General features: G+C 35.3%; 1 protein-coding gene across 4 annotated transcripts in view; it reads right to left on the bottom strand.

The window, feature by feature from the left end:
* The window catches only part of FAM172A (family with sequence similarity 172 member A), a 428,631-nt gene that overhangs the window by 235,432 nt on the left and 165,824 nt on the right, over nucleotides 1-27,375 (bottom strand). For all 4 annotated transcript variants that reach the window (XM_032625778.1, XM_032625780.1, XM_032625777.1 and 1 more), the window contains one exon: nucleotides 19,493-19,711. In XM_032625778.1, coding sequence (XP_032481669.1) covers nucleotides 19,493-19,711 — 219 coding nt within the window. The remainder of the gene's footprint in view (nucleotides 1-19,492; nucleotides 19,712-27,375) is intronic.

Genomic DNA, 27,375 nt, shown 5'->3' with positions numbered 1-27,375 from the left:
TGCTTTTGCTGCCTCCCATACATTTCGGGTCGTCATGTTTTCACTGTCATTTGTTTTTAGGTATTTTTTGATTTCCTTTTTGATTTCTTCAGTGATGTCTTGGTTATTTAGTAGTGTATTCTTGAGCCTCCATGTGTTTGTACTTTTTACAGATTTTTTCCTGTAATTGATAGCTAGTCTCACAGCATTGTGGTCAGAAAAGATACTTGATATGATTTCAATTTTCTTAAATTTACCTAGGCTTGATTTGTGATCCAAGATATGATCTATCCTGGAGAATGTTCCATGAGCACTTAAGAAGAAAGTGTATTCTGTTGTTTTTGGATGGAATGTCCCCTAAATATCAGTTAAGTCCATCTTGTTTAATGTATCATTTAAAGCTTGTGTTTCCTTATTTATTTTCATTTTGGATGACCTGTCCATTGGTGAAAGTGGGGTGTTAAAGTCCCCTACTATGATTGTGTTACTGTCGATTTCCCCTCTTATGGCTGTTAGCATTTGCCTTATGTATTGAGGTGCTCCTATGTTCCAAAGGAAAGTTTTAAAAGTAAAAGTAATTATGCAAACATTTAGACCACTGGATTAAATCTCTATTTAATCCAGTCATTTAGTCATTACTTCCTAGATTTACCATCTAAGTTTACCATCTAGAGAACAACATCTTCTTAATAATATAACATCCAGAACTGAAGGGAATTCAAACCTGGTCTCAATCTGCTTTGGCAAATGAAAGAACACAACTGACTACAATGATGTGTAGGTAAAGAAATCAACATTTTTTTTTAAATTAATTAATTAATTTATTTATTTTTGGCTGTGTTGGGTCTTCATTTCTGTGCGAGGGCTTTCTCTAGTTGCAGCGAGCAGGGTCCACTCCTCATCACGGTGTGCGAGCCTCTCACTATCGCGGTCTCTCTTGTTGCGGAGCACAGGCTCCAGACACGCAGGCTCAGTAGTTGTGGCTCACAGGCCCAGTTGCTCTGCGGCATGTGGGATCCTCCCAGACCAGGGCTCGGACCCATGTCCCCAGCATTGGCAGGCAGACTCAACCACTGCGCCACCAGGGAAGCCCAAGAAATAAACATTTATTGAGGGGCTACTAGTTGCTAAACAGAAGGCAGGTGGTCTTTATATAATTTGTGGGATCAAATATGGGGTAAAATGTAAGGAAAAGAATGAACCTACATATCACCTCTACTAGGGCTATCCCATAAGACCACATAGTCTACACACTGTACAACTCTAGGTGGTGCCAGGTAATAATTACGTCCCCTTAGATTTGTGCAATGAGGCAGCCTTGTCTCATATCATATTTCATCCATCTAAGATACCAACAGTTCTAAAAGGTACCACTGTTTTATATACGATTAAGAGGAAAAAAATGTCACCAAATAATCCATGATATGCCATTAATTTTTAAGATGCATCCCAAATTCAGGGATGTTAATACATGATAAAAGGTTTTAAAATCAATGAAAAAAGATGATAATCCAAGCAATCTTCAATTGACTGAGCTATATATGCACAAATAATAGCCTTTCTTTGATGGCATAATTATATGAGCACTCTGAACAAGAATTCTGAGGGAAGTTTTTTCACTCTCCTGTGTGAAAATGAAACAAAGAACATTCAGAGTGAATGAAGTATAGTTAACATCATAATTCAAATATAACGCACCAAGCTTTTCAAATTTATATTCTTCCTCTTAAATCTTAAAATCGACTATGTTAGGAATACTGTTTTCAACTAACTTCTGGGTTTAAATCTAAATTACTTAATGATCACTTACCCCTTCCCCTGCCTAATAATCTACACACAAACACACAAATCCTTTTCTTCTTTCTCAACCCCCTCAACTCTATCAGCTACTGAGACAAAAGCCAGAGAAGCCACGTCCAAATATGAATAGAGGGGGAAAACCTGGTTCTAATATGAAAATTTCAATAACTGGAATGGTAAATAGAAAGCCAAGGTTCCAATGCCAGCTTTGTCACTAATAATAGTACAATCTAGAGCAACGCATATAATCTCTCTTAATCTCAGTTTTCTCAACTATATTTAACAATAAACTTGTTAGATTTGGTACGTCTCTAAAAACTACCTAACAAGTTTCAAATATTACCTTTCGGCATATATAATCTGGTAGAATCCTTGCCCTATAAGTAATGTTCTTCCTAAATGTACTCTTTATATAAAACAGTAAACAAATGTAGGCTAAATGGTTTGTAAACACTCCTTTTAATATGTAAAGAATATGCCTCACTGTCAAAAATTTAGAACAGTAACACTGCAAGAAAACTGAGTTCCTCTTCTCAATAATATGACTAAAACAGATTTTGGTTTGTGTGCCAGATTTACTTAATTTAGCAGTGTAAAATCCGAATTCTAATGTTAAACTTTTATATAATGATTCGAAGTTTTTAAAAAAATTTTTATTAATCCATTACATCGTTCTGGAAATTACTGGAGTTATTATAATCACTCTGGTAGAAACAAGAAACTTTGGCCCAGAATATTTAAGAGATTTTCTAAATAAAAAATAGTGACTGTTAATAAATGGCAAATTATCTTAGAATTTTAAAATATAATAGTATCCTGAATGACAGAGTCCTATAATCTTTCTCCTAATCACCTCCTGAGGAAGAGAGGATTTTTCTAAAATTTCACAGAGAAATAGCAAATTGGACACACAGTAAGCTAAGCTAAAGATTTTAGGAAAAGAAATTCAGGTATAAGAACCATTTTTAAGACAAACAGAAATTAGTAAAGTCTTGGTAGATGACCATTAAGATTAATATTCAAGGTTAATTTTATCTTTGTTTTCAAGGGTTCCCTAAATAAATCACTGATTAAATTTATAATCTATTATTTTTCAAGAAAAATAATTAAGGCTTTCCTTTAGTATTAAATTAATGAAAATCACACTGAGAATATAGTTAACATGAGTATGAAGAAATTGATACATAGGGTATTTTATTTTCATGCTCCAAACAAGTAAATTTTAACACCCAATTTTTTTTTTTTTTTTTTTTTTTTTTGCGGTACGCGGGCCTCTCACTGTTGTGGCCTCTCCCGTTGCAGAGCACAGGCTCCGGACGTGCAGGCTCAGCGGCCATGGCTCACGGGCCCAGCCGCTCCACGGCATGTAACACCCAATTTTAATACTTTACAAATGCACATATATAATTCAAATTGAAATGAGAGAAGCCTAAAATGGATATATTCAAGTCACTCAGTAAACACGTTACATTGCTCAGCTATGTTACACATGAGAGATACATACAGAAGTGCTTAGATCCATTGACAAAGCCAGAGTGTGAATAAGTGAATACTGGGACTGGCTAAAACGCCAAAGGGAGGTGGGGGAGCAACATGCTGATTGGCTTTAAACAGGCAAACTTACCTAAAGACAAGCTGAAATCAGGATAGGGATAAAAAACAGATCACCGTCAGTAAATAAAGCACTTTTGAGTCAGCTATACAAGCTGAATTAGGCTCTCCCTCATCCTCACCTGCAATAAATCTAAACTCCTTTGCTGTCACTCAACTCACAGATCGCAGATGGGCAGTTTTGGACTTAGACAAAAATAATGTGTAAGGCGGAGTAAAGATGGCGTACTAGGAGGACGTGGAATTCACACCTCCTCACAACTAGGACACCTACCACAGACACCAATGGGAAGAACCCCAGCAACCGGGTAGGATGTGGGGCGTGCGGGCAGTGAAGGGGGAGGACAAGTGGAGGCGGGACGGGACTGGCGCCCATGAGGGGTGGCTGGGGGAGGGGAAGGGATCCCATGCCTGAAGGGGGAAACTGGGGGACCACTGGGCAGACAGAGGATCGAAAGGGAGCGTGGCCAGGTTTTCCCTGCCCACTTGGGTCCCGGGGAGCCTGCTGAGATCCCAGGCCTGATCCTCTGCCCACCGAGGCCCCCTCCAGCCACGCAGGTCCTGAGGGAGTGGGAGGGAGGGGAGGGGGAGCAAAAGTAAAGGCCGGACCTCCAAGATGGGCACCCCTGAGGGGTGGCTGGGGAAGGGGAGGAGTTTTTACACCCAGTGGGACCCACCCATGGTTAGGGGTCCAGCGGCAACAGGGGAGACCCTCGAGGAGATGGTGGGGGAGGGGCGCAAAGGAACTGAAGGGAACGTGGCCAGTGCTTATCCTGTCCACTTAGGCACCAGGAGCCTCTTGGGCTCCCGGGCCTAAGTCTCTGCCCTCAGAGCCTCCCTGCTGCTGCACAGAGCCCAAGCCCCGCCCCTACACCCCACCCAGGGCCCTACCTCTACACTAGGAGACCGCCTCCAACACACTGGGCCTAAACCCCACCCACACACCCTCACTAAGGGCCTTACCTCCAAACTCCAGAACCCCACACTCCAGAGGCCCTTCTTTCCACATGCTGCCTTTCCCCTTCCACGCAGGTCCTAAGCAGAGGCCCTGTCCAGTGCCTGAATGTTGCCCTGCCTAGGCCCCATCCCCAAGGGCTTCCGCTGGATGCATAGGTCCTGAGCCTAGGCCCCGCCCCACGCTCAAACGACACCCCCCCAACCCACCTAGGTCCTGTCCCACCCTAAACCCCGCCCCTGCCTAAGTTCCACCCCCTGCCCTAACTCTGCCTCCATAGCCAAGGCTTTTATTTTTTTCTTTCTGTTTTTCCTCTTTTAGATTGGGGTTCTATTTTACCTTGTTGATTCATTGTTGTTGATTCTTTTACATTTTTAGTTTTCCTAATAAAATCTTTTTTATAATTTTATTTTATTCTTTATACTTTGCTATTGTTCTCTTCTTTTGGTTTGTTTCCCCCCACACCTTTTTTTTCTGTCATGGTTTTATTTTACCTTCTTACAGTTGTTTCAATTATAGTTTTTGTTTGTTTGTTTGTTTGTTTTGTGGTACGTGGGCCTCTCACTGCTGTGGCCTCTCCTGTTGCGGAGTACAGGCTCCAGACACGCAGGCTCAGCAGCCATGGTTCAGGGGCCCAGCCACTCCGCAGCATGTGGGATCTTCCTGGACCGGGGCACGAACCCGTGTCCGCTGCATCAGCAGGCGGACTCAACCACTGCGCCACCAGGGAAGCCCTCAATTATAATTTTTCCTAATATAATTTTTAATCTTTCTAATTTTATTTTGTTTTTATTCTTTGATATTGTACTGCTTGCTTGCTTGCTTGCTTCCTTCCTTCCTCCCTCGCTCCCTCCCTTCCTTCCTTCTTAACTGCATCACAAAGCTTGCGGGATCTTGGTTTCCAGGTCAGAGGCTGGGCCCGAGCTCCTGTGCTGGGAGCTCTGAGTCCAAACTGCTGGACTAACAGAGAATCTCAGACCCCAGGAAATATCAACAGGAGTGAGGCCTCCCAGACGTCATCTCAGCACAAGACCAGGCTCTATCTAACTGCTTGCAAACTCCAGTGCTGGCCATTTCAGGCCAAACAAGCAATAAGACAGGAACACAGCAGCACACATCAAAAAAAAAAAAAAAAAAAAAAGAAACGACAAAAAAATATGTTACAGACGAAGGAGCAAGGTAAAAACCTACAAGACCAAATAAATGAAGATGAAATAGGCAACCCACCTGAAAAAGAATTCAGAATAATGACAGTAAAGATGATCGAAAAATCTCGGAAAGAGAATGGAGAAAATACAAGAAGCATATAACAAGGATCCGGAAGAACTAAAAAGCATACAAATACTGATAAACACCACAATTACTAAACTTAAAAATACTCTGGAAGGAATCAATAACAGAATAACTGAGGCAGAAACACGGATAAGTCAGCTGGAAGATAAAATGGTGGAAATAACTGCCGGGGAGCAGAATAAAGAAAAAAGAATGAAAAGAATCGAGGACAGTCTCAGAGACCTCTGGGACATATTAAACAAACCAACATTTGAATTGTAGGGGTCCCAGAAGAAGAAGAGAAAAACAAGGGGAATAAGAAAATATTTGAAGAGATTATAGCTGAAAACTTCCCTAATATGGGAGAGGAAATAGTTAATCAAGTCCAGGAAGAGCAGAGAGTCCCATACAGGATAAATCCAAGGAGAAACACGCCAAGACACATATTAATCAAACTATCAAAAATTAAATACAAGGAAAAAATATTAAAAGCAGCAAGGGAAAAGCAACAAATAACATACAAGGGAATCCCCATAAGGTTGACAGCTGCTCTTTCAACAGAAACTCTGCAGGCCAGAAGGGAGTGGCAGGACATATGGAAAGTGATGAAAGGGAAAACCCTACAATCAAGATTACTCTACCCAGCAAGGATCTCATTCAGATTTGATGGAGAAATTAAAATATTTAGAGATAATGAAACGTTAAGAGAATTCAGCACCACCAAACTAGCTTTACAACAAAAGCTAAAGGAACTTCTCCAGGCAGGAAACGCAAGAGAAGGAAAATACCTACAAAAGCAAAGCAAAACTATTAAGAAAATGGTAATAGGGACATACACATTGATAATTATCTTAAATGTAAATGGATTAAATCCTCCAACCAAAAGACCAGACTCACTGAATAGTTACAAAAACAAGACCCGTACATATGCTGTCTACAGGAGATCCACTTCAGATCTAGGTACACACACAGACTGAAAGTGAGGAGATGGAAAAAGATATTCCATGCAAATAGAAATCAAAAGAAAGCTGGAGTAGCAATTCTCGTATCAGACAAAATAGACTTTAAAATAAAGACTATTAAAAAGACAAAGAAGGATGCTACATAATGATCAAGGGATCAATCCAAGAAGAAGGTATGACACTGTAAATATTTATGCACCCAACACAGGAGTACCTCAATACATAAGGCAAATGCTAACTGCCATAAAAGGGGAAATTGACAGTAACACAATCATAGTAGAGGACTTTAACACCCCATTTTCACCAATGGACAGATCATCCAAAATGAAAATAAATAAGGAAACACAAGCTTTAAATGACACATTAAACAAGATGGACTTAACAGATATTTATAGGACATTCCATCCAAAAACAACAGAATACACATTCTTCTCAAGTGCTCATGGAACGTTCTCCAACATATATCATATCTTGGGTCACAAATCAAGCCCTGGTAAATTTAAGAAAATTGAGATCATATCAAGTATCTTTTCTGACCAGAATGCTATGAGACTCGATGTCAATTACAGGAAAGATCTGTAAAAAAATACAAATACATGGAAGTTAAACAATACACTACTAAATAACCAAGAGATCACTGAAGAAATCAAGAGGAAAACAAAAAATACCTAGAAACAAATGACAATAAAGACACGACGACCCAAAACCTATGGGATGCAGGAAAAGCAGTTCTAAGAGGGAAGTTTATAGCAATACAATTCTACCTCAAGAAACAAGAAACACCTCAAAGAAAAAACCTAACCTTACACCTAAAGCAATTAGAGAAAAAAAAACAAAAAGACCCCAAAGCCAGCAGAAGGAAAGAAATCATAAAGATCAGATCAAAAATAAATGAAAAAGAAATGAAGAAAACTATAGCAAAGATCAATAAAACTAAAAGCTGGTTTTTGACAAGATAAAGAAAATAGATAAACCATTAGCCAGATTCATCAAGAAAAAAAGGGAGAAGACTCAAATCAACAGAATTAGAAATGAAAAAGGAGAAGTAAAAATTGACACTGCAGGAATACAAAGGATCATAAGAGATTACTGCAAGCAACTATATGCCAGTAAAATGGACAACCTGGAAGAAGTGGACCAATTCTTAGAAAAGTACAACCTTCTGAGACTGAACCAGGAAGAAACAGAAAATATAAACAGACCAATCACAAGCACTGAAACTGAAACTGTGATTAAAAATCTTCCAACCAACAAAAGCCCAGGGCCAGATGGCTTCACAGGCAAATTCGATTAAACATTTAGAGAAAAGCTAACATCTATCCTTCTCAAACTCTTCGAAAATATAGCAGAGGGAGGAACACTCCCAAACTCATTCTACGAGGCACCCATCACTCTGATACCAAAACCAGACAAAGATGTCACCATAAAAAGAAAACTACAGGCCAGTATCTCTTATGAATACAGATGCAAAAATCCACAACTAAATACTAGCAAACAGAATCCAACAGCACATTAAAAGGATCATACACCATGAACAAGTGGGGTTTATCGCAGAGGTGCAAGGATTCTTCAATATACGCAAATCAATGTGATACACCATATTAACAAATTGAAGGATTAAAAACAATACGATAATCTCAATAGATGCAGAAAAAGCTTCTGACAAAATTCAATACCCATTTATGATAAAAATTCTGAGAAAGCAGGCATAGAGGGAACCTACCTCAACATAATAAAGGCCATATATGACAAACCCACAGCCACATTGTTCTCAATGGTCAAAAACTGAAACCATTTCCACTAAGGTCAGGAACAAGACAAGGTTGCCCACTCTCACCGCCATTATTCAACATAGTTTGGAAGTTTTAGCCACAGCAATCAGAGAACAAAAAGAAATAAAAGGAATCCAAATTAGAAAAGAAGTAAAACTGTCACTGTTTACAGATGACATGACACTATACATAGAGATTCCTAAAGATGCTACCAGAAAACTATTAGAGCTCATCAATGAATTTGGTAAAGTAGCAGGATACAAATTAATGCACAGAAATCTCCTGCATTCCTATACACTAATGATGAAAAATCTGAAAGAGAAATTAAGGAAACACTCTCATTTACCAATTCAACAAAAAGAATAAAATACCTAGGAATAAACCTACCTAAGGAGACAAAAGACCTGTATGCAGAAAACTATAAGACACTGATGAAAGAAATTAAAGATGATACAGAGAGATGGAGAGATATACCATGTTCTTGGATTGGAAGAATCAACATTGTGAAAATGACTATACTACCCAAAGCAATCTACAGATTCAATGCAATCCCTATCAAACTACCACAGGCATTTTTCACAGAGCTAGAACAAAAAATTTCACAACTTGTTTGGAAACACAAAAGACATCGAATAGCCAAAGCAATCTTGAGAAAGAAAAACAGAGCTGGAGGAATCAGGTTTCCAGACTTCAGACTATAGTACAAAGATACAGTAATCAAGACAGTATGGTACTGGCACAAAAACAGAAATATAGATCAATGGAACTGGATAGAAAGCCCAGAGATAAACCCACGTATATATGGTCACCTTATCTTTGATAAAGGAGGCAAGAAAATACAATGGAGAAAAGACAGCCTCTTCAGTAAGTGGTGCTGGGAAAACTGGACAGCTACATGTAAAAGAATGAAATTAGAACACTCCCTAACACCATACACAAAAATAAACTCAAAATGGATTCAAGACCTAAATGTAAGGCCAGACACTATAAAACTCTTATAGGAAAACATAGGAAGAACACTCTATGACATAAATCACAGCAAGATTCTTTTTGACCCACCTCATGGAGAAATGAAAATAAAGCCAAAAATAAACAAATAGGACCTAATGAAATTTAAAAGCTTTTGCAGAGCAAAGGAAACATTAAAATGAAAAGAAAACCCTCAGAATAAGAGGAAATATTTGCAAATGAAGCAACTGACAAAGGATTAATCTCCAAAATATACAAGGAGCTCATGCAGCTCAATATCAAAAAAATAAACAACCTAATCCAAAAATGGGGAGAAGACCTAAATGGACATTTCTCCAAAGAAGATATATAGATTGCCAACAAATGCATGAAAAGATGCTCAACATCACTAATCATTAGAGAAATGCAAATCAAAACTACAATGAGGTATCACCTCACTCTGGTCAGAATGGCCATCATCAAAAAATCTAGAAACAATAAATGCTGGAGAGGGTGTGGAGAAAAGGGAACCCTCTTGCACTGTTGGTGGGAATGTGAATTGGTACAGCTGCTATGGAGAACAGTATGGAGGTTCCTTAAAAAACTAAAAATAGAACTACCATATGACCCAGCAATCCCACTACTGGGCATATACCCTGAGAAAACTATAATTCAAAAAGAGCCATGTACCACAGCGTTCACTGCAGCATTATTTACAATAGCCAGGACATGGAAGCAACCTAACTGTCTATCGACAGATGAATGGATAAAGAAGATGTGGCACATATATACAATGGAATATTACTCAGCCATAAAAAGAAACGAAATTGAGTTATTTGTAGTGAGGTGGATGGACCTAGAGTCTGTCATACAGAGTGAAGTCAGAAAGAGAAAAACAAATACCATATGCTAACACACATATATGGAATCTGAAAAAAAAAAGGTTCTGATGAACCTAGGGGCAGGACAGGAATAAGGACACAGATGTAGAGAATGGACTTGAGGACACGGGGAGGGGGAAGGGTAAGCTGCGACGAAGTGAGAGAGTGGTATGGAGTTGTATACACTACCAAATGTAAAATAGATAGCTAGTGGGAAGCAGCTGCATAGCACAGGGAGATCAGCTCAGTGCTTTTCGACCACCTAGATGGGTGGGATAAGGAAGGTGGGAGGAAGATGCAAGAGGGAGCGGATATGGGGATATACATATGCATATAGCTGATTCACTTTGTTATACAGCAGAAACTAACACAACACTGTGAAGCAATTATAGTCCAATAAAGATGTTTAAAAAAATATGTAAGGGTGTCTTACCCTCAAGGAGAGTATGTGGGTCGCAAATTCTACACCCAATATATCTAACCATTGTAATACTCTAAGTACGGTCTTTGAATAAACTGTTGCATGTGGGAAATACTATTCTGATTACAGCAATTGCCTGCAATCCAAGAAAGATCCATTTATCCTTTCACTCATGTATATATATTTCACATACACACAGAGAAATCTTAGAGAATCAGTTGTAGGAAATGTTCATTATTGGCAATGTAGTATAGTGGGAAAAACAGAGGCTTTGCAGTCAGACAGACTTGGGCTCAAACCTTGGTTTAGTTACTCTTATTAGATATGTAACTATGAGTAAGTCTATTTACATTTCTGAGTCTCATTTAAGGATCTGTAAAGTCAGGGTAATACATAAGACAATTATGAGGATTACACGAACAAACAAATGATGACAACTACTTCTAACTATACAAATGGATGCACAAGGGGGGAAGGAGTTGGGGTCAGAGGGTCTTAAATTGCCCCCTTTTCCCAAGAAGGGGGTGGAAGTTGTGAACATGACCAAAGTGATTCATGATCAAAGCCAAATAGAAGCATGGTGAATCCAATTGTATTTTAGACAGTTACTGTCAAATGTTTTCTTAGACAAGAAATAAGAGGAACCCAATTTGAAGAGCTAAGAGCATGGCTTCACAAATGGAAAGAGAGTCAATGACAGGTGCAAGTGGACTGTAAATCAACGATATTACATATAATAACTCTAACTAATATTTACTGAGTGAATACTATTTGCAAAATCCAGTACACACGTTGCCAAACGTGAGCGGACTTTTTTTTTTTTTTTTGCGGTACGCGGGCCTCTGACTGTTGTGGCCTCTCCCGTTGTGGAGCACAGGCTCCGGACGCGCAGGCTCAGCGGCCATGGCTCACGGGCCCAGCCGCTCCGCGGCATGTGGGATCTTCCCGGACCGGGGCACGAACCCGTGTCCCCTGCATCGGCAGGCGGACTCTCAACCACTGCGCCACCAGGGAAGCCCAAAACACTCCTTCTTTATACAAATGCATATCTGTGTGAAGCCAAATTTTCTTCATAAATGTCAATAAAGACAATATATCACAAGCTGAATGTAGGAATTCAGCTGTCTTTTATTAAGCACATTAAAGAGACTTTTTAAAAATGTCACACATCTCACTATGTGTTTTTTGTTTTGGAAAATATACTTATTTCTCATAAAAATATGTTATTTATGTCATCATATAATAGGTTTATTAGTTATTTTAAAATAAATATTTAAAAATTTCTCAGGTTTAATTTTTTTAATGGAAAATATCAGTAGATGTAACCCATATAACAAAAACCCTTTAGTGACCTTAATAATGTTTAAGCATTTGAAAAAGGGTCCTGAGACCAAAAGGTTTGAGAAGCACTGAATGTAAACTAATTGGGAGAGATGTCATCTGGTCGTAATTCTCTCCATATTTCCTAAGGGAAAGGGAATAAGGAGGGAAAAGAAAGGAAAGGGGATATACTGAATAGTAGGTATCCCACTGGCTGTTTTCATACACATTAATTTACCTCATTCATGCCATACAACAGCCTAGTAGCTATGAATATCCCTATTTTACAGATGAAGAAACTGAAACTCAGAGAGGAGAGGTGACTTGCCTAAAGTCACAGCTTGTAAGCGAGAGAATTAAGGTTACACAGCATGCACCTTTTTGATCCTAAAGTTCTTATTCTTTCCACTACCTTATATTTATGGCAGAATCCCCCCACTAAAATTCATCAGTGGCCAATCTAAACCCCTAAATGCAGAGCTTTGGTCTTTTCTGTAATTTCTGTTATAAATCTAAATATCTAACTATTTTACTTATTTCTAATTCTTCATTTTGACTTGTTTTTAACCACATCCAAAGAATGCTTGGTAGACTTAAAAATGGCTGTTAGTTGAATTTAGAGAATACACTAATTTTCTGAGTGTTAGAGTTGTTTAGACATAATATACACAGTCTCACAGTTCTTTCAACCTCATGCTAGTCAATATAAAAGGGTAGATTTATATAGTGAAGGGTCTGTCTCTTTTGCTTTGTTGGTTCATGTTAGCAAGCATTTATTCAAATATGCATTCATCAAATATTTATTAAAAAATCTACTGTGTTTACTAGGCTTTGGTAACATGAAACATGAAAATACAAAGATTAATTTCTGATGATTTGAAATAGAATTATGGCCCTTTCAAAGCTTTACAATTTTATGGAAACCTTCTCTGTAATTAGGTTTGATCAGAGCTTCTCTTTTAAATGAAAACCTTAAAATGAAGAAACTAACGTATGCTTTAGTAAACACTTAATGATTATATTTTAGTATTACTGTATTGAGTTCTTAGAAAATGCAAGTAGTAATAACAATGATCTGCTGCAGGAAGGATGCATTCCAGCTTGCTTTCTACCATGTTAAAGGCACACTGGATGTTTGGAGGAAAGGTGAAAATTCATTTCAGGGGGAAGTACACTAGGAAGTCTGAACTTAGCCACAGATCTAAGCCACATTTTCCAGTTGAACTACATCAATTAGCAAAGCTGATGTTTTGATCTCCTTCTGTCTGATTCCTATGCTATATTTCAAACCCAGGAGGGTAAGACAGGGGTATTATTTTGGTACAAGGTACCAAAAGTTGCAAGGGGATTTTGAAATCGGATTCTTTCTCAATTGATTCTGAACTTGAGAGAAGACAGGATGGTATTTATTGGCCCAGAATTCCCAAGACTTCTATGTGTCAGATACTATGTTCACTTTATATATATTATTATCATTCCATTTTTCAGACAAAAAAACTGAGGCATAAGGAAGTTAACTTGTTTGAGGTGACGCTATATTAAGTGGAAGAGCTGAGATTCAAGCTCAGGTCTATCTGACTTTGCACTTCTAATCTCATCTCCACACTCTCTCTCTGCAAAGGATATGATTCTAAATGTTATACAGGCACTAAAAATAGGAAATAAAAAGAGTTATTATCACAATCTGCCTTCAATGACTACAGGTTTTAAGTTTATTTGGAAAAAGGTAGATGTCTTAGAATATAGAAAATGTTTAAAATAATACATTCTTATATTGATTATTCAGTTACTAGCTAAGTCTATTCATTTTTTCTTTCTAGTTATATTTTAAAAGATTTTGGGCTAAGGGAAAAAAAGGAAGAAAGAAAAGATATAGTGTGATTGGTGTCTTCAGTTTCTGAGGAAAACAAAATTCAATATGAACAGCAGCAGCCCCTGGTGGTCTAAGGGGAAAAACATAGTGTATCTATTATTATGGGGGTTGAAATATGTTTTTAAAAAGAATATATGTACATATTTAGCCATTTGACTCAGTTCTCAATCCAACACATTAAAAAACAGATGCTTTAAAAAATGATCTGTTGGCAAGATGCTTGTTAAAATTTTATCAGTTGAAATATTAAAATTCATTATGAATTAATTAACACATTATATAAAAATAAAATGTTTTTGTTTCATCGTTTTACAAAGTACTATACCAGTGGTGATTAACACTGGGAATTTTGTGTGTCTTGATGTGTGTTGCTCAAAAAGAAACTAAATTTATAGGATTACCACTAAATTGATGACATTTTCTGTCTGCACTCTTGAATTCAGTTGGCAGATGTTTCCGAGAACAAAAAGTTCCATCTTATTACAAAACATATTAAGCAGGTTTTCCTGCCAGGCATGTCTGACATGATGTTTATTGCCTAGACCAAATCAATCCCCTTAATAAGCTATAATATATGCCAGAAAGTACATTATTTCATAGTTAAGGAAAGTTGCCACATGAAAGACGAAGTATTTTGATCTCTCAAACTCTGCTCCTAATGCATCAGAAATGTGCTACATAATCCAATAGTTAGTCACATCTATTTAGACTCATTTAGTAAGTAAAATAAAACTATACTTTGCTAATCTTAAAGTTTTAGGCCTGGATTCTACTTTATTTCTGCTGGTGTATACTAGGTATTTGCAAAAACATTCACAGGAGATTTTGGCTATTTACTGGATGCCAGAGAAAGAAAAGTCAAATACTTGAATATTCTAGGAAAATAAAATGGTTTCAGAGATTAAAGAATCATTGAGTGAAATATAAGTGAGTTGAATTTGGTTGCTAAATCACTAGATAGAAATGACTTCCAGTGGCATCTGCACGGAAAAGAAGAGGTACAGAGGAGAAGAAAGGATATTTATTAGCCTTCAGCAATATTTTGGACATAGTCCAAGTCAGAGCATCAAAAACAGATTGTTTTAAAAAGAAAGCTTCAGTTTATCAGAGCTGGCTGTTTCTGAACAATTGCAAAAATTCACATGAATGCTGAAAAAAATCAGTCAGAAAACTAGACACCAAATATCTTGCGTGTTAAGGAATAAGTTTTTTGATGGATGTCAACAAGCAATCAATCCATAAATATTTGAGTATCTTCAATGTGTAATGCCAGGCTCTGCCAAGATTCCTATTCTCTAAATGTCTCCTCCATATTTGGAATTTTCCTTCTGTGGCCATATGATCTCCCTTCCCCCTCCACTTCTAGTAGTTTTATTTTTTTTAACGTTCTAAGTCTAATCCCTCTACTTTACTTCCTACCACTACAGCCCACAACTAAGTGTCTTAGGGAAGATATATTCAAGCAATTCTAACACAATATTACATAGATCAGCATCAAATCACTTTTGCCCATATTCCACCTACATACTATAAAGTTCTTTTACTGATCTTCTTCCTTAGTCTGAATATTTGTCCTCTTATGCTACAGTTTGATACCAGAATAACCCTCATTCCTATGCTGCAAGTCACATTATCTAGGTATCTCTAGACTAAGGCCTAGTCTTTTTGCTTTGGTCTCCTTCCAGGGGATTGGATTCTAGTGAGTAGATGTAGCATCAGTTCCTGACTTCCGTGCAGTGTGCACTGTACTACTGTAAAAACTGGCTCCTATCTGCTTATTCATAAGGATTGATATGCAATTCCAAAATCTATAAAGCATGCTCAAAGGATTGTAGGGCTATAGTGGAAAGGCATGAAAGATAAATGGATAATAATATTATGAGACAGAAGAGATAGCTCAAGATAGAACATGATAAATTCCATACAAGTTAGCTAATCATGACAACTCCCAACAGTGCTAGTAAGGAGAGGTCACTGAATATGATGGGTGTGGATGAGTGGGATTTCAGCTGGGCACTACAACATGGATAGAATCTGAATTAAGGGAAAGAACAGAAAAGCAAAGTTACAGATCCCATAAAGCACAAAGTGTATACAGGGTAGAGCAAGTACAATAGCCTGGCTGTACTCTTATGAACAAGTGTGTAAAACAGAAATAGCAATAGGTTGGCATAAATATTTACATTTTCATCCATAATTTTAGCATCATGTTGACATAGCTAAAAAAGAAACTAGGGTATCTCACTTTTATATATTCAGATGAAAATGTATAGGTCAATCAAGGTATCAAATAAATCATGACAAACCGATTTTTTTTTTTTTTTTTTTTTTTTGCGGTGCGCGGGCCTCTCACTGTTGTGGCCTCTCCCATTGCAGAACACAGGCTCCGGACGCACAGGCTCAGCGGTCATGGCTCACGGGCCCAGCCGCTCCGCGGCATGTGGGATCTTCCCGGACTGGAGCACGAACCCGTGTCCCCTGCATCGGCAGGCGGACTCTCAACCACTGCGCCACCAGGGAAGCCCCAAACCGATTTTTTATCGTTAATTTTCAGAATGTCTTCTCAGTTACTGGATTGGGTAGGGGATCAACAATGTAATTTTTCTTCGTTTGGTTTCTTTGAATGTTTCCTCACAGAAGATCAAGTAGTATACTTTAATAATGCAAGACATATTAGAAAAAGCAGTAGTAGTTTGGGATTTTAATCCTGGCTCTACCATCTTATTTATCAAATAAAAAATTATTATGAAGGCTCTGTTCTACAAATATTTATTATTATGTTTCTGTTCTAGGCTCTGCGTTACAGCAATGAAAAAAAACAGACTAAGTCCCTGCCCCATGGACCTTACGTTAAGAGCTATGTGACCTCAGGAAATTTACTAAGTATTGACTCTTAGTCTCCTCATCTGTAAAATGTGATCAGTGTTATTGATCATATTAAATTTTTTAACACATTTTTGACTGGAGATGTATTGTGGTCACAGGCATTAGTTTTTGCAAAAATCCCCTGGTCAATGTGTTAACATTATTATTTATATATTATAAACATACTATAAATAAATTGTTTACTGACATTTACCAGTGTCCATTAAATGATAACTGGTCAAAAATCTATATAATCATCAAATGTAGTTTACTGTATCATATCATGCTTTTATTATAATTGGTTTAATTTTCATATTTCAGATACATATTTTATTTTCAACCAGTTAGAACAATGTGGTAAAGAGGAAAGAGAGCAAGAATCTACAGTAATCAGAAGCACTAGTTTTAACACTTAGTTCCATCATTTAGCAGTTATGTGATCCTAGACAAAAATGTACCATCTATGCATCAGTTTCTTTAACTATAAAATAAGGGTGAAATTATTTGATTTACCTGGCTCATGGGGTTGTTCCAAAGAATAGATGATTGATTTCAAAATGTAAATGGTTAAGAAGTATATAAATAAAAGTTAATTCATCCTCATCACATACATGCTCTGTGTCTGAAAATTACAAATACATGTTTGGAGATATGTAGAGGAAAGGAGAGTACTAGAAGTCACTTCTTGAGTGGAGCAAAATTACCTAAGGATTAAGGCACCTGACACAAGATGAACCATTATTCTCTTTCCCACTACAGGATAATCATGCCTTACTATCTAGAAGTATGTTTGAAGAGTGTCAGCTTAGCTCTGCTATTTTGCACAATTCTGGAAGATTTTAAGAGAAAGGGTGTTCATTAAGAAAAATAACATTCATAACTAAGATTATCAGGTATAAAGCTGTGTTATCTATATGAGTCTATTTTTGTCTCTTAGTGCTTTCAATGAAAACCTAAATGGGACAAGAAAGAAAGAGGCAAAAAGACATGATAAGTAAAAATAGCAGGAGTGTAGAAGAGATAAAACAAAGAAAAAAAGACAAAGGGTAAGGTAGATCTTAATGAAGCGATATAAAATATTCTTTTCCCTTGGTACAAGAAAAAAATAGATGCAGAAATAAACAAAACAGACATGAAAAAAGAATAAAGAAAATGCACACATACAAGAGAACAAAAGAGAAAAATTAAAGCAATAGTGACATGATAAAGAGAAAATAGAAAAGAAATAAAATTTAAAAGACAGATGTCAGAAATAGATGATTAATCTGTACATATCATAGGCAAATAAAAGAAACTTTAAGAAGTAAAAAACTTAATACGCAAAATCACTTTTTGTTTGCATTTTACATAGAAAACTGAATATTGCGAGTGATTTGTATATTTCAAAAACTTACACAATTCATTTTTGGAATCCAGATATAAGGGGGAATTTTTTTTTAAATTCTATCTTAAGATGGTAGTTGACACACTGGATCATATTAATTAGGAAGCTCAGGACAACCAATAGAGAAGAAGGTGACATCAGGACCCTGATGCAGTCATGGCAAAGAAAGGCAGTAATATAACTACATGAGCAAGCTACTTATGAATTCCAAATCTAATCATTGTTTTTCTTTCTCAAACAATATGTTAAATAGTGAGATGCTTTTCAGAAATTTAAATATTGTAATCAGCCTAACTTTTGCTTGATTCATTGTATGACACGCTTTAGGTAGTCTTGATCTGGATATATTTTGGGGGGTCCTGAGAATTGATATGCTGCTTAACTGTCCTAACTTACTCAACAGACTGACCTATAATCAAATGTGTTGAATGTTTGGAGTACAATTCCCAAAAGTATAGCGATTATGCCATGAACTAGAAGTAAAATAAAGAAAATAACTTATAAAGCTACATATTTTGCCTCAAAGGTGGTATGAAATATTTTATTAATGAATTTTAAAGTAAATGTAAAAATAGCTCAAGTTGAATAATCTGAAACTTTATTACTATCTCACAGTATAATTTATAAAATGTTAAATTGTCTATATTTAAATGTTCTGAATTGCTCACTTTTGAAGAACATATCAATTTACTATTTTACTTACCCAATAGCATTTTGGACATACTGTACTATTAAATTTTATTTCTAGCACCCATAATAAGGGCTTTGAAAATTGCATGAATCTGTCACATATATATAATGCACAGTGGTATATCAAGCAGAATGTGTCAAAGGGCAAATAAAATTGTTTGTGCCCCCTATAGAATTAGAATTCCTTGGGCAGCACTGCTATAACGATCCCATGCTGCTAGCATTACAAAGTGCAAAGGTTCACTGGATAAGAAAAGAGCAAAGGACAGAGTTCCCTCATTACACTATTCCTAAACTATTCTAGCTTAAATATTTATTAAGATATTAATTACTCTTCCTCCCTCCATCAGCCTTCAGAAGTTAGGCTGAGAAACTGTGGATGGATGGTTGCTCATAGGAAAACAATGCATTAAAACTATAACCACCCAAGACGAAGACTGATGTTTGTACAGTGCATTATTAATTGATTTTGAGACTTAAATAAAATATCACACTGAAATAAGAATGTGTTTTGTTACTTTGAATAAAAAACAGAAAACATTTCAAATAACACCCTTGGGAAATAAATCTTTAAAAATTAACACTTAAAAAATAAAGTAATTAAGAAAATAAATTATAAAGAAAGAAAAGGAATGTAAAATTGCTTAGAACAGGTCTGAACATATGGAAGATTTTCAATAAATGTTAGTTGCTATTGTGGTTTAAAAAAAAAGGAAAAGGAAATAATGAAGGAAAGTAATGATCTTGCTTATTACTTACTCTGATATACAACTGCATCATTTCTTTTTCCCTTTGGGGGTTACGATACTTCTCGTAGAAATCACGTCGCTTCTTTGTTTCTTTAGAGACTTTATCTTTTCTTTCCCGTTTTTCTGCTGGTTCATCTGAACTATCAGAAGATGACTGTACATGTATCTTCGGCTTTTCTACTTCGATATAGTTTTCATTGGGATTCAGTACTATTACTCCATATCCTTCCTGTTTTGAAAGCAAAAAAGGCAGCATAATTTAATATTAGAAATCATTACAACTCATAAAAACATTCTTAAAATCTCAGTGATTTAATATAGTTACATATTCACTAAAATATTCCTTTATAATATAGTTTTAATTTCTCCAACAGAAAGTGATTTAAAATTATGTATTGTGTGTAGAAATAAACATAGACTGTCTATAAGATCAAAAAGACATAACTGTAACACATTAAAATAATAAAGCTTAAATTAAAAAAGTACTAGATCTCCCAGAACCCCCAAAATGATTCAAATAAATTATCAAATAGCAAGTACACTTTCAAACCATGTTAATATTTATAATACATATTTTGAGAAAATAACCTCTTTGAAATTGAAGTTTACAATTCCAACCACATTTTGCTGGATTTCTGTTCCTTTACAATTGCACTTTAATGAGTATTTTTTATTTGTTTGAACTTAAAAAAAGAATAAGCAATTAAAGAGGAGTAAACAGCCTACAGATTTACATGTCTTTATTATCAGGAACACAGAATGTCTACCTATGCATATTGGAGTTTCTTCACCTCTCTTCTTTCAGGAAGGCACACAAATCACAAAACAAAATAATGTCTTACTGTAATGTATGGAACCAAGTTTTTAATCCTGAAATTTCTTTTATTTTTCAACTACCATAAAAATTTCTCTTTATTAAGAACTAGTACCAGGAAACAAGTTCCAGAATTTAAAATACAGCTTATTGAGCTATTATACTTTTTTTAAAGTTTTAAAAACATGTTTTCCTGTCTGACTTAATTCTAGCAAGGCAAATCTTTCTATAGTTATAATTAAAGAAACTTTTGGCATTTATATTGTAACTGATGGAATAATCTAACCATGAGAAAATAGAGAAGGATAAACAATTACCACTGACAAGCCACACAAATTTTTGAAGCTATTTATATCTTTTCTTTTCTATTCAATTCTGTACTGTGGGTGCCCCTATTTTGTCTGGTAAAATCTTGTAAGGTCATACTTAAAACATGTGTTATATTATGTTTAAAAAATAAGAGCTCTTAAAAATAAAGCTTAAAAAATTCTCATCCTTACTAAAAAAAAAAAAAAAAAGTACATACTTTTCCCAAAACTGTAAGTGTAGAATCTTCTACATCAAGTTTAAATTTAATTGTTTTTTGCCAAACCAAACATATGATAATTAAAAAAAAAAAACTGAGAGCAGTAATACAAGCCAATATTAAGCATAGACTCAATTGTCCTTATTTTTAAATATGCTACATTGCTACACATTGTTGGCTTTTCTAATAGTTGATTTCACAAACTACATACAAACTTCGTTGGGATTGTTTCAGTTTCCCCCCTAATCAGTTGATATTATTGCCTAAAACCATGATATGGTTTGGAGATTTTCAAGATCACTGAAGTTTTGATTTTAGTGATAGGGCTGTTAATTAAGATATAGTTGTCTTACACATATGAAAACTACATAATAATATATACCAAACTGATAAACAAAATACCACATATTCCTCAATATGTGTTTAAATAAAACCTTTCATACCTTGTTCATGAAGGGCTTATAAAACACTCCACAAATTTTTTAATTTAAATGTTCATTAACAAAACACAAGACAAGATCGTTTTAAGTTTCTTAGCTGGTAAGTCAAAGTTTTACCAACAAAAGATATTTTATTTGGTTCTGCTTTATTCTAATCTGTATAGCTATTCAAAAGTCTTGTAATTCATTGTGATCACTGTCAGGTAGACATATTGTCACTCGGTGATTTTCTACAGTTGGACACACTTGACTAGTTATTAAAATCACATTTGAAGGAAGTTCCTACCCCTCTTCCTTGTGCCTCTTACAACTTTTCACGCCCTTCTCAAATTTCAGCTATAACTTCTCCTCCCACCAAAAGTAAGTTAAAGAACACTGTTGCACTCTGCTAAACAGGCTGAAATAGAGGCATTCAGTACACTGCCTCTGGTGTAAGGAACATAGTCAAAAAAGGTCACCATAGGCCAAAAAGAAAATTGCCTCCTTACTAGATTCTGTACCGTGAGTAAGTGGTCTCCTGTCATGTTTCTTCCCTGCCTTCTTGAGTGAACTGAACTTTACACACACACACACACACACACACACACACACACACACACAGCCTTTCATACTTACAAGAGTTAGGGTTAGAAAGACCAAAATAGAATCTTAGAGTTCTTAGAGATGAAAATAGTGATATATTACATTTTAATGATAATATGAAAAATTTCAAACTCAAGGTAACAAAGTGGGACTTTAATAAATTGATAAAACATGAACATCATCTTTACACAATGAATAAACTCCAAATAAAGGTAAATTCTTTAGACAAAATTTATAGTCACCAAAAATGAGAAAGTTATCACCCTAGTTCATAATTTAATCACTAGAAATAATATTTGCATAATGTCAGATTTATTTGAGAAGTTTTTACTTTAATTTTTGCAAATCATAGATTGAGAAATTATTGTGCCTACTTGATTTTAAATGAACTATGAAATTTGATATGTCCCATCTAAATAAGTATAAAAACCAGAAACACATAAATCATCAAAGTAGTAGTATTTCTCTAAGTTATCGATTATGTAACTGAAAATTACATGACTCATTTCTCCAATTTTATAAACACATGATGTCAATTTTTCACCAAGGCATCAACAGATGAAAAATGATTCTATTTTTAAATCATGACTATATAAATCAATTAAATAATTTTTTATCATATAAATTTCAACAATGAATGCTTTTCTTTAAACATTTGATTTATTCAGAAAATATTTTATCATTTAGATATTTCATCTGCAAATTTAATTAATGGAATAACAATCAAAAATATTCAGGAACATTTTTTGTGGAAATGAGAGCTAATTTTAATAAATGTCTCTGTTGCAAATTCAATTACCATTCTGTAAAAAAACTTACATTTTTCAAATAAAATTTTCCTGATAATTAATGCAATATTCACAGAGACCATTCATAACCATTTTATGAGTAGGAGAGAGCTGGAGCAACAAAATAAAGTTAACTATCCCACCTAAAGATATGTAGTAAAACTTCATCTGTTCCTCTTTTTCTCTGCCACATGTAAACATTGTCCAAAAAATCCTTTTACATAATAAAGCTACAAAGAGTTTTTCCATGTTAACATTAACATATGTAAACTAAGGAGTCAAAGTAAATAGTCAGAGTAAACAAAGCAGACCACAAACCAGCAGTTAAATTTAACTGTTTTAAATAGAATGATACAATTTATATCTTAAAAAAAGAGAATAAACACCATTTTAAAAATCAATTCTTTCTATCCCAAGTAACTCAATCAGTACACACAGAAATAAGTAAGAAGAGATCCTAGTTTAACCTTTAACAAATGTACTCATAAAGTTTTATAAAACTACTCTATAAAACCAGGTGTCAAATATAATATCATAAAAGAACTGTGCACTGCCACTCCAAAGGAGATCTCCATAATTAATGCTTAGAACATTAAACATTTTATATTGAAGTATTTTTAATTTAATTATTCCTTAAGCATGCTAAATTTCTCCTAAGATGAAAATTTTGGTCATTTCAAATGTACATGGAAAGTTCTGTTATCTTTACCAAGATAAAGTGATCAAACTGATTATCTAACATTCTACAACTAAATAAATAAAACTTCTGGCATCTTTTGTAATGTTTCACCCAAATCAATTCCAATATCCAACATTTCAAGAGACAAAACATACATAAAGTTGTTAATTAACTCTAACGTTTGATCGCACAGTCTAATAGAAGATCAAGGTGATCAAGAGGACAGATATTGGTAAAAGTAAGCTTTAGCTCTTTAATTTACCTCATCCTATTTTCTACCCTTTTGTAGCTATAACTATAGTTTCATTATTAAACCTGTGTTTATAAGGTATAAACCATGGGATCTTAATCAGAAACTCCCCAAATTCTACTGCTTGACGTAGCATTTTATTCATCACAGTGCTTGCTGTGATTTAAACAGAATACACAGGCCTCTGGGCCTCCTTTACTTTGAAGTCTATAGATGCACTTACTAATAAATAATAGTTCATTTATCATTCAATCAACAAATGATGGCTTAGGTCAGGGGTCTAGAACAGACAGGTGATGCAAAACACAAAGAACCAAAGAGGAAATCTTGCTTAAGAAATTAAATCAGTACAGAAATGTACTTATGGAGAAGATTCTACAAATAGGTAAAATTTTAAAATGCCTGGCCAGAAACAGAATGTACTTTTGACCCCAATGAAACCTTGCCAAAACTGAAGATTTATCTAAGTTAATTTGCCTATTAATTACCAATTATAAGGAAATCGGAAAATAGGAGCAAATTCTACATCTTTTCAAATCTCTTGTGGTTGGCTACATAAAAAATCAGCTGAAAGTACTCAGCTCTACATATTAACCTGCCAATACTGCCAAGCCACACGTGACCAAAGAGGTCAGGGGCCAGAGTAGAATCCTTTGACCTACGGAACTATCTGTTTTGGTCTTCAGGCAAGGCTCCGTAAGAGATCATTTTACACAGATTTATCAATCACATTTTTCACGTTCAGCATTCTATCTGCTTGGTTTGAAAGAAGATAAGTGCCCATCCTCAAGGGAAATGAAACCCAAAGTGTCTTATCTATAAACTACATCTACTACTGTCCATTCATCTTTTCTGAAAGATGTATGTTGTGTTTCTTCTCATCTTTTTCTCAAGAAGGGTATGTATATGTCACTGTTGCAACATCCTAGGTGCAACAGTGAGATGAGGTCATGACAACCAATCAGAAGTCACTAGTGAAGCGTTAAAGTAAACATAGCTGTTGGAGCTGCAGCTCTGCTTGAAAAATGCCCCCTCCATTATTTCAGCAATTTTCTCAAGACGTGACCTGGGACTGAAACGCCTGAAATGTCACTTGACTCTGTTTTGTGCTTCTTCCCAACTGCATTTAGGTAACAGCACCCTGCTAATATTTTGTAAAATGTCTGTCATGACCATGCTTTGACTTGTAGTTCCCTAAATTCTAATGTTGTGTTCCACGGTATAAAAATACCATAATGTGAACCAACATAGATTACCCAATAAGTTTCCAACTTCAAATAGCTCATCAAGTTAGTCAGTAAAAGAAAACATGCCACAAAAAGTTTTCGGAGGACCACCTGTTGTCTATTATTTTTACATAGCACTTACTCATAAATCATAACACAGGGTAATTAATCAACCTGTCAAAGAGAAGGTCAAAGGTTATATGGTAGAGTCAGAAGGTCATGCATGGGCTGATAGAGGTCAGGGTCACACTGCATTCCTCATTATCAAGTTGGGATGAGAGACGGCCCAAGCAAACAAAAGTGAAAGCAGATGGAGAAGAGAGTGGATAAAAAAAAAAGAAAAGAAAATTTCACAAACAAAAAGAAAAGTGAAAGAAGACTGTCTGCTGCTTTCAAGTAGAGAATAGAAAAGAAATACACTGAAATGTGCTCAAAGAAGCTCAAGAACATAAAGAAACTATAGTTTCATTAATTAAATAAGTTGAATATAACTTTTCTTGGTCATTGTATTAGTGCACATTAAGCAATATTAGAAAATATGTTTGTCATCTCTATACCTTCCCTAGCTAGTGTACCGGGATAAATTAAGGTAAATGCAAAGAGTTCCAAAGGATAAAGTACAATTACAAAAAAAACTTATTATAAGAGGGTTTTTTTCCCTTTAATATTGTTTCAGCATTATAACACAGATGCAAATAGTTTTATGCCATAGGATAATTTTTGAGTATGCTACAAAGATATCCACAAACACAAATGCATCATAGAAGTCCTTTTGAATAACAAAACAGTTATAAAATATTCTATTATTACGCTGGCCTGAATTAGATGCAGAATACTGTGCAAAATTAGCTGTCACCCTTTGCTCAAAATCTTTGTTAATCTCATTTTGAATGTTTGCAGCTTTATCAACACATGCATCAATGTCAGCTCCTTGGTTACTGAACCGCTGTAGCTGGAAGAAGATATAATTAAAATGTTTTGGCACAGAAAAGGTGAAATTGTATCTTCCCTTGTTCCCTTAGGAGTCTGTAAAACATGAAGGATATATTGACAAACACACACCCTTGTCTCCGGTTCTGACATCAGGTCAACCAAGTGCTATTTATTTTAAAACATTTACTTTGCACTTACTCACATTATCACCTGCTCTGTTTCTAACTTTTCCTAGGCTTTAGAATGTTATGTTGCTTAAATATCACAAATTTCTTTTCTAATCATCAATATCTTATTTATCAAAGCATTCCATAAATGTACAATAGCATTATAAAAACATTTACCATTCATTATAAATGGCAGAAATATGATTTAATACTACAGCATTATGAAATATTTTATATTCTTTGCTTCTCATTCTAATAAAAAGACACAAACATACATTAAACTAAAAGAAGTAACAAGTTACAACTGTTGCCCAGTCAGTGACAGATCAAAATGCCTAAGTGGATACAGGGAACCCTATGGACACACCTCCTTTATTACATGTTCCCAAGCCGACTTGAATGGACAAATTTATCTTATGAAATGTATGTTCTGCATGCTAGCTATGCCTTTATGGTTTAAAGAATTAAATGTTCTCTTAACTTATTAGCATTATAAAATTGTGTAAATACTGTAGCTATAGATGGTAGGCACATGGTCTTTCAAAATATCACTCTTACCCAATCATATACAATACAAACATATTGTTTTTAAGTTACTCTTAAAACCTGCTTACGAACTGTGGTACATAAATCATTTTATCTTAAAATATGTCACCTTTCTCTTCTATTCCCTCAATTAAAATAGCATGTTTAAAATGTTTTTGTTGTTTTTTCAAGAATATATCAGTGCTTTGCTTGTGTTTCCGAAGTCCACTTGCAAGCATGAGGACGTAATGAAAGATCCCAAGTATTCACTGAGTCAATCGTTCTTTAAACACTGATTTTAGACAACAAGTATTTAATAAGCAGCTACTATCTACCAAGCACTATGCTAGGTACAGTGCTATACTTATGGTCACCTTTCATTTTAAGATATTTCCACTCAGTAGAAAACTCCAAATCATAATTAAGTACAAATTCCTAAAATTTCTACATGAAGCCATGTCATTCTTCAATAGGAAGAGGAATATGAAAAGAAAAAAAAAAGAAAAAAGCATTATAAAATATTTCTAAAGTCAATCTAGCTAGACTTTCAAGGATGAGTAATCATAAATAGTAAGCTGTGTTTGTGGTTTCTGTTACGAGTATTATTTAAACTTACTCCATCACAAGGAAAGTGTACCTCTTAGGAATGTGTGTATGTGTGTTTGTGTGTACATGCACATTGTTTATACATCCAGCTATTTTAACAAATAAAACCATTTCATAATCTAAGGGAAAATCTTTTAAACACATCTACCTCCTAACAAACAGGTGCAACTGAGTACAGCTATGAATTCCCCTTCCCACAGTGACCTATGTCAGAAGATCTTCTCATACTTCTTCTGCTAAATAATTTAATTACTTATGAGTTATGGTTTCTTTGTAACCTTTTAAATGACTAACTCATTAAAATGCAAAAATATGCAAAACATGATGTCACCGGGTCAAACAGCTGTGTTGGTAAAA

This window comes from Phocoena sinus, chromosome 3 (genome assembly GCF_008692025.1).
Source record: "Phocoena sinus isolate mPhoSin1 chromosome 3, mPhoSin1.pri, whole genome shotgun sequence".
Classification (NCBI taxonomy): domain Eukaryota; kingdom Metazoa; phylum Chordata; class Mammalia; order Artiodactyla; family Phocoenidae; genus Phocoena; species Phocoena sinus.
Note: the sequence above shows the minus strand (reverse complement) of the source record. Positions and strands in the feature narration are given on the sequence as shown.